The 8,844-nt window shown below is 34.3% G+C and overlaps 1 protein-coding gene across 1 annotated transcript in view; it reads right to left on the bottom strand.

The window, feature by feature from the left end:
- LOC106458918 (ecdysone-induced protein 78C-like) overlaps positions 1 to 8,844 on the bottom strand; it is a 15,716-nt gene extending 6,872 nt beyond the window's left edge. The window contains exons 1-2 of the mRNA XM_013918484.2: positions 8,430 to 8,844; positions 3,714 to 3,838 (exon numbers count right to left, since the gene is read on the bottom strand). Of these exons, the coding sequence (XP_013773938.1) occupies positions 3,714 to 3,838; positions 8,430 to 8,844 (540 nt within the window). The remainder of the gene's footprint in view (positions 1 to 3,713; positions 3,839 to 8,429) is intronic.

Here is an 8,844-nt window from a genome sequence, read left to right on the forward strand (position 1 = left end):
TTACTATATTTTCATTTCTTCTACTATTCAACACGACTACCCTCTAATATTGAAACGTGTTAAATATTAATAATTATGAATATGTAATAAAGAACATGAGCCGCTTATTATCAATAGAAGGGAGAGAATAAATAGACAGAGAAAGTAAGTAAACAAAAAGTGTAGGAGGATTGTTGTGTAAAACTGATGAAAACCTAAGTTTGATATAAATTAGAAATTTGTAGCTTTTTAAATTTAAAATATAACATTTTAAAGGACAAATCTTTTTAATTCAGTATTTAATCTTGATTGATTAACCTAATTCCAACTTGTTCATGTGTGGACGACCGATCCGCCATCTTAGAACCTTCATGCTAGAAACATTAGACCAGCTTTATTCCAAACAACTATGTAATTTTCACAATACAATCCAATCTTTGTAATTTAACAATGTTATGTCCAGTGAACTTCAAGTTTTAGTTAAACTTATTAGAACAAATAGATGTAATATTCTCATTTCTTGAGTTGAGAAAGAATGTTCGCCATTCACGTAACACAATGAAGCGGTCAGTACTGGTCAGTAATAAGAGTGGTAATGCTGATGAACTTGCCCACATTTTGGAAGGGAACACTCTATGCTGTAATAAAATAGTCCTCGTTCTGAGTTCCTTGACTATGACCTAACGGTAAATATTATTTAAAGAATTATTTATTTATATGTCTTCAAAAGTTTTTTTTGTTAACCGTACAAAGATACATAGTGAACAAATGCAGCTAATTTTCTACGTTGTTTTTTTAGAAAACTGAACTATGAACACTAAACTAAAATGTAGTCCAATGCCCCCCCCCCAAAAAAAAACGGTGTGTTCTTGTTGTTGTTCATAGTTGTGGTTCTTTTTGTTGCTGATAATTCTCATAGAACTGTGTTCTTCTTGTTGTTAATAGTTTCGATAGGACTGTGTTATTGTTATTCGACCAAAAAATGACGCCAAGAAGATACATTATGGCATGAATTCAATAATGAACGGTAGAGCTTTCGCTTTCTCTACCGACTACATTAAAAAAAAACAAATTACATTGGAAAAGGCAAAGCAAGCTTTAATTACAGCGAAAATGACGTCTCCTGGATTCTCTGTGAACTAACTGTGGTTATACGCCCTATTTCACACAGCAGGCTGGAGGCACCAGAAGAGGAGGATAAGGAAAATGGTCTGAATTACTAGGTTATGTTTAATTAAAGCTATGTTTCTATTTAATTATAATACAAAATATCGCTTTCCATGAAGTGTCACATAAACCGAACAACATCTGTAATGAAATAAAGATTATAATTTCTTTAGAATTTTGTAATTACTTACGACGCATACAAAAATGTATGTTAACACATTAAGCTGTTTTCTTCTTTTACAAATTTGAAATACTGAAATTTACAATACTGTGATAAGGCAAAATCAATGTTATTAAATAATGCCCCCCCCCAGATTCTTATTACATTAAGCAGTCCCTTAATCTGAAATGGACATTCAGCTTATGCTATGTATGGTGGTCTTGTCACTTCAGAACTGAATCACAAAATTTAATGTACTCCACATTCCCAATGACAGGATTTTGGAGAAGCCATTTGGACCTTTCATATCTGAAAAATGGAAACCAATCAGTCACAGCAGAGAAGAATGAAACCAATCAGTCACAGCAGGGAATAATGAAAGTAACCAGTCACACCAGTGAAGAATGGAAGCCAATAAGTCACAGCAGCGAAGAATGGGAGATAATTAGTCACAGAAGATTTTCTGGGGGAACAAGTGTTTCAGAGTGTCTTTAGCAGAACTTCTAGTCATTTGGACATCTCGACAAAGCATACCAGCATTCACAACAAAGGCAAATGACCACTGTCTGCCGATTAGGGTCTTATTAGGATATCTGCTACAGATTGAATCAGATGTTTGCAGCCGCAACTGAAAGTCTTGTTACAAGTGCTGAGAAGATGTTTCAAGTTCACCTATACGCAACTCACAAAACTGCTCGCCTGTAATTCTGGAAAAAAGATATCCGGCAGACTATCGAACATGTAATGAATGTTCTTTGGAGACGCGTCACACTGGATTAAGTGACTAAATAGAGGTTCTTTTGGAGAGTTTATTGAGGATACCTTAGCAACGCTCTGATTTTAAGCAAACAACAAGAATTTGTGCGTGACTAAAGAATTCTTGATGAAAAAATTTTGCATTGCGTTTATTTATATTTATATGGCCTGTGGACGCATCAGAAGCAATGTTGTCTGTAGACTTTTAGTAAACAATATTGTCTTTGGTTCTTACATTTTGGTACGAATAGTACTCATATTATAAATCATTTCCGAAACAACACTGTCCATGATCCGTAGACTTTTCGAAAACAATAACGTCCACGGTCCGTAGACATCTCAAAAACAAAAATATCATAGATTTTAAACGTTTTGAAACCATACTGTTCACGGTCTTTAGACATTTCGGTAAAAAACAAAACAAACATGATAAATATATGTTTATAATAAAATTCACAAAATATTTTTTATTATATTGCTTCCTGCATAAGAGACGCACCTACTAGGTCTACCTAGGGGACATCTAGTAAATAAGAAAATAAAAACAGCCGCAAGGAGCGATATGTCAAAAAATGTGAACGTAATTTTCTTCACTCTTAAAACACATTCAGGAAAAATATATATGTATCGACATACCCAAGTTCTGTAGCTGTTTACTTCACTCTCTAAACACGATCAAAAAAATATACACAAATGAAAAGTCTGACTAAATTTATCTTCAACACCAGAGTGAAATTAAACAAAACTAAGATCATGAAATAAACGTATTTTAATCTTATTAACAAGTCCCCTAGTGGGACAGCGGTAAGTTTACGAATCTACAAAGTTACAATGTGGGGGTTCGATTACTTGCGGTGGATACAGCAGGTAGCCTAAAATTGCTTTGCTCTAAGACAAACAAACTTATTAATTATGTTTTCATTGGAATTTTAACCAAGACGTTAGGCCTCAAGTCTCATCTTGTTGCCTATGACTACGACACCAAATACACCAATCTTAAACTGTAGCTAGGTTGCCACCAGACAGTATAGAACCGTTTTTTAAATCTCTGTAACACAACTGAATTGTTTCAGATCATGTCTCAGTTCTATGTGAAATAATATTGCTTTAACAAGATTTTAATTGTAACAGCTATGTAAGTAACAGCTCATGTTACTAATGCGTTTAAAAAGTTGGCTGGCTTGTGAGTGAGAATTTAGAAGATTTTTTAAAATTTACCTTTAGATAATCACATATTAAGTTTAGCGCGTGCTTCAACATTTATACACTTCGGTAAATTTTGTTTGTTTAATGTATATCGTGTTAAACAACGTTTACTTGCTACATATAATGATTTCTTCCTTAGTTTTCAATTAATCATTACAATATGCCAAAAATGCAAACACTCAAGTCAGCAAAGCCACTAATGGTCAGTACTAATTTTTTGCCACCTTTCAAATGCTACACATGTAATTGTTCTTTCTTGAGAGAAGGTTTAGGACAGAGGAGAGTATACTTGAAAGGCATCATTAATCGACTGCCTCTATCTAGGAAGTTTTGGTCGATGCAAAAGCAGATTTTAATTTGATAAGATGATCAAAATAACTATTTATTGCTGAAAGAGGAGAATAAATTAAATATAAAGTCTCCAAAAATAAAAACTTAACCTCACCTTACATCCCTCGCAAGACGTCACCCCGTAATGGTAGCCTGACGCCTTATCTCCACAGACTCTACAAGGAACAAACGATTTTGAAGGAGAAGAGCTGTTGGAATCAGCGACGGCTAAGCTTGGGTCTAGGAAAATAAATTTACTTCAAACGTTAGCTTGAAAAGAAATAGAACTGCGTCATTTATTATTGTAAAACGAAACAGGGAACTAAACTTTAGTATACTTTCTTCACTCTACATTAAACGTTAATTTTATTCATTGTCAGGAAATATAACAATATTTAATTATACAATACGAATATCGGTTTTTGATTAAATTTATTGCAGCAGCTATTTAGATAACGTAAAAAGTGATTAAAGAAGAATGAACAATGTGGAAACTTGAATCCATCCGCTAAACACACCTCCCAGTTTGTAAGGTTCCCGGCTCTACCAAATGGAACAAAATAAAAACAGCGTGATCTAAGATGGTGTTAGTACTTACTATATCACACGATATGATTGCCTTCCATCACTCGTGCCAAATTCTATATATATCACAAAGGAATCTATCTAGTCAATAGGATACATAATCATAGCTTAATAATAATGTAACAATAAAACGTCTAAAATCTGAATACATATGTATTAAATCTATTTATATACCCAACAAATTAGATTTTTATACAGTTGACAAAGTAAAATACAATAAAGACAGTTATAATAAAAATGAGAAGTCGCCAGAAACTAGTCTGTTCAACAGAAATATTAAACTAGTCAGTTCAACAGAAATATGAAACTAGTCAGTTCAACAGAAATATGAAGCATAGCCGTTTTTATTCGCTCAAAAATATTACTTTTTTTGTCTCTCAATCGTAGTAGAAAGCTTGCCTTGAATCTGAATATTCCATTATAGTATACACCTCAGGATCACACGAGCATAAAGTCTAGTAAACAGTACACCTGAAGATCACACAAACATTGAGTCTAATATACAGTACATCTCAGTACAAAACGTGTTATCAGCTTCGCACGTCTGTTCTTGTCAAATTATATATGTTAAAGCATCGAAGAAAAAATATTCTAAGGGTACTACTACTGAATAATAATTAAATGCATATTTTCTTATCAGAAGCCTAAGCTTTACTTCCGACATTTTAAGAACTTTCAATTATCTTTAGATTTTTCTGATCATTTTTCTTAATAAATCAATGTCTTGGTATTCACTTTTCCAAAAATAAAAACCGAGTGTATCATCACTTCAAAGTCAAACTCTACCACAGTATCATAATATCAACAGCGATAATATTGAAAAGTTTGCTTGATTAGCTAACTTTACCAAGGAAGGAGTTAGTAAAGGAATTTCGTTTTTCATCCCACACCTCTACTCTTCTGAATGATAAACAGACTGATAGATATATCTTGTAAACTGAACTGAATAATTAAGATGTTTTTAACACTTCTGTTCTTCAGGAAGTCCTAAAGAAAAAGAAACTGGCCACACCCATTAGGTTAATGACCTTTTCTATTATAAGTCGACTCACGCGCCTACTTACGCGAGAAAATAGTAATGACGTCATATGTATATATAAATTGGCATACGAACGTTAATAGTGGCATGTTCCTCGAATATAAAAGTTTATAAAATCATGATAATAACAGCATAGAAGAATATCATTATCATAGCCTCTAGTAGAAGTAAATCTAAATAGTGTAATTGACATAACACAGCCTCTAGTAGAAGTAAATCTGAATAGTGTAGTAGACATAACACAGCCTCTAGTAGAAGTAAATCTGAATAGTGTATTAGAAATAACACAGCCTCTAATAGAAGTAAATCTTAATAGCGTATTAGAAGTAACGTAGCCTCTAGTAGAAGTAAATCTGAATAGTGTAATAGAAATAATGTAGCCTCTAATAGAAGTAAATCTGTATAATGTATTAGAAATAACGTAGCCTCTAGTAAAAGTAATTAATATTTTGAAAAGCGATGGAAATACTTCTGCCGACAGCGTCAGAGGAACTCAAATTCATGGAGACCACTAATCATACGCGAGGGAAAGTGTGATTTCTGCGTCGCCATGTTTTTTAGGTCCGGTCGTCTGTACTCCAAAAGTGCACCATTCTTATACATCCTCAATATATCCTGAAGTGCACAATTTCCAACGGCCTTACTAATGCTTTTTGTTAATCCTTAAACAGACATGTTGATTTAGGATTTGTTATAACTTACATACAGTTGTTTGTTCCTAGAAGAAAAAAAAAGCAATTGTTCTTAGAGAAATAATTAAATTAATGAGACATATAACCGCTAAATAAGTGAATTGATGAATATAGAGCAGTGAAACCAGTAAAAATCGTGTTAATTTTATTTTATTAAATTATTTATATAAGTTGAGTCGTAGAAGCGCTGATTACGAGTTGCTTCGTATTGAATTTTAGTGTTTTATCTTATCACATATTTTTTGACCAGCCAATGGCAATGGAAACACTTGGAGCTATTTATCCTAATACTGTGACTCTTGAGTTTCAGTTGGTCAAACATACCACTGTCCCCTCCATCAATCACTCCTTCTACAAAACCTTCTGTTTCTGTTTTAGAATAAATACATGCCAGAACATTTTCGTTCTTAGTTTGACTTGATAACATCACAGATTGAGATTACATTTTTGTACCACGTGTGTTCCGTTTAGTCCTAGTTACACCCAACGCCATTTCACTCTAAGATTAGACCCCCAGTGGTTCAGCGGCAAGTTTGCTTGCCTATAGTGCTCAAAATAGGGTTTCAATACCCGTCGTTGGTACAGCAAAGATAAACCATTGTGTTACTTTGTGTTTAATAACAAACACAAAAACTCTTCTAAACATTTGTTTGTTAGTACTATTATCTGCCACCTGGCGGCTACCTTACTTCTCTTGCTGAACACAATGTAGTAAACTGATTCCCTGAAGGAATTCAAAATTTTCACCATTATGACATAACATGTAAGGCCACCACGAATTCCGTTTTAGTTCACACAGCAGGAATTATTCAAACAAATAAATATTTCATGCCAATTTTATTTATACTGAAGTAAAAGTAGTGGCTTAGAATTTCCACTAGTTACTCTCTTTTAATCAAATTCTAATACTAAATACTGCATAAACCCCTTAAGAACCAATCAGAATTTTGTATTATTAGATCTATGACAATACAAGTGTCACACACACACTATTCATTGTCATCCATATCAGGCACCGAATAAGTATCAACCATATGATCAGAAATGTAAATGATTGATCACTCAGCTGACTAATGACAGTGTACGGAGAGGTCGGCTGGATTCTAAATACACCTGCTAACTGCCTGAGATCGGCTGAATACTAAGTGGTCTTTACTTGCAAACGTCAATATTATTTGTTTTCATAAGAACGAACTCTATCAGAAAAGGGAATAAGCTTAAATCCCCCACAATGTCTATAATGAAATTTTTTCCATAGTGGAGGAAAAAAGAAAGAAAATGTTATATGTATTAAAGGAGGCACCCTAGATGGGCGGCTCCTGTAAATACAAATCTATACAAAGAAAAAATTAAAAACATAATATCTATTAGAGGAAATAACTTAGCTTAAGTATTTATATATCATGAATGGTACAATGTAAACTCACTAACTAGTATTCGTGATGTTTTAATAGAATACAAGCTCAGCCTCAGAGTATCCTGGGATTTCTCGAGGTACAATAGCGTACCCAATAGACTGTTTTATAATTTCCTTTAATTAAACGGGTGCCCATTTATTGCAACGTTAAAAGAAGGGTCATTGACCTTGTTCGCAGCTTACATACTGAAGTTAATCCCAATTTTTACTAAAATTTAAATGTTTGAAAATAACTACTATAAGGAATCTCTAACAACATTCTATTAACAAAAAAGTAGTGGGGGATTATCCTAGAAAGAAACTTTTCTATTTCAGGGTTCATTAACTCTACCGTGGTCAATGGAAAGTTTGTCACCAACTTTTTAACTTTTTCCTAAACTGACGCATCAGTTTTTAAGCTACATATAATTTCAAACTCGTTATATGTTAAAAAAAACGCACGACAGCGGTAACGTCGAGTCAGGCAAGTTGCATTTAGCGGTCATTCACCTTGAGTGCATGCCCGTGAACTTGGCCCACATTCTACCTTTCCATCTAGCCAACAGAATCAATGCTTCTCAAGGTGGCGATACAGGTTCATTCAACAGCGCTGTTTAGTTGTGATTTCACCTTTAATAAACGTAGATTCTGAGAATGTGGCAGTATTCGTGAAGTGTATAGTTTCTTCGTAATAATAAGTTATTCTATCGACAGCCAAAGCGATAATAGAAACACGTCGGTTCAATGTCAAGGCTAAAACAGATAGGGAAAGTCGGCTGGAGTTCAATGAACGTAGATGCGCTCAAAGCCCCATGGCCCTTGGGTCTTGAGCTGATGTATAAAGTTAGTTTCGCTTCCTCATAGATCTGCTTTGTAGTTTCTTACGTCACACTAGGCAAAACGTTTTGTATGCTTAAAGTATGATACAGTGTCACACTCGACGAAACGTTTTGTATGCTTATAGTATTATATAGTGTCACACTAGACGAAACGTTTTTTATGTTTAGAGCACAATATAGCTATAAAAATATAATAATTTACTGCAACAACAAATTGGATCGTGTGTTATTTTGCTCGAAATTTTACCTCATCAGCACAGAATATATGGGACATACTCACCATACTTATTGGAGGTTTTTTCATAAACAGGCTTCGAGAGTATGGTGATACTGGAACTTTGGGGTTCCAGGTCGTATAATACACTCACGGAAGATGTACCGAGCTCCAGAGAAAGGGGGCTACACATCAAGGCTGTAGGGCTTTCTATCAAGCTAGGATAATCAAGGGAAGGATAAGAAACCAAATCTGTATATTCTTTAGTTCCAAATCCCAAGTCGGTTGCCTTGGACACTGGAGACTCATAACAATCGGGGTGTTTGTCTTCATAGCCTTCCTTTTTAATGGAAAGAGATCCAGCGAAGCCAATTCCTAAATCTGAATTTCTATCAATACCAAAATCGTCCGTCGAATTAACAGTGGATGACGCAGGAGCCAAAACCCCGCGAGACTGGTCTGCTTGCTTAGATTCGTCCAT

This window comes from Limulus polyphemus, unplaced genomic scaffold, assembly GCF_000517525.1.
Source record: "Limulus polyphemus unplaced genomic scaffold, Limulus_polyphemus-2.1.2 Scaffold533, whole genome shotgun sequence".
NCBI classification, from domain to species: Eukaryota; Metazoa; Arthropoda; class Merostomata; order Xiphosura; family Limulidae; genus Limulus; species Limulus polyphemus.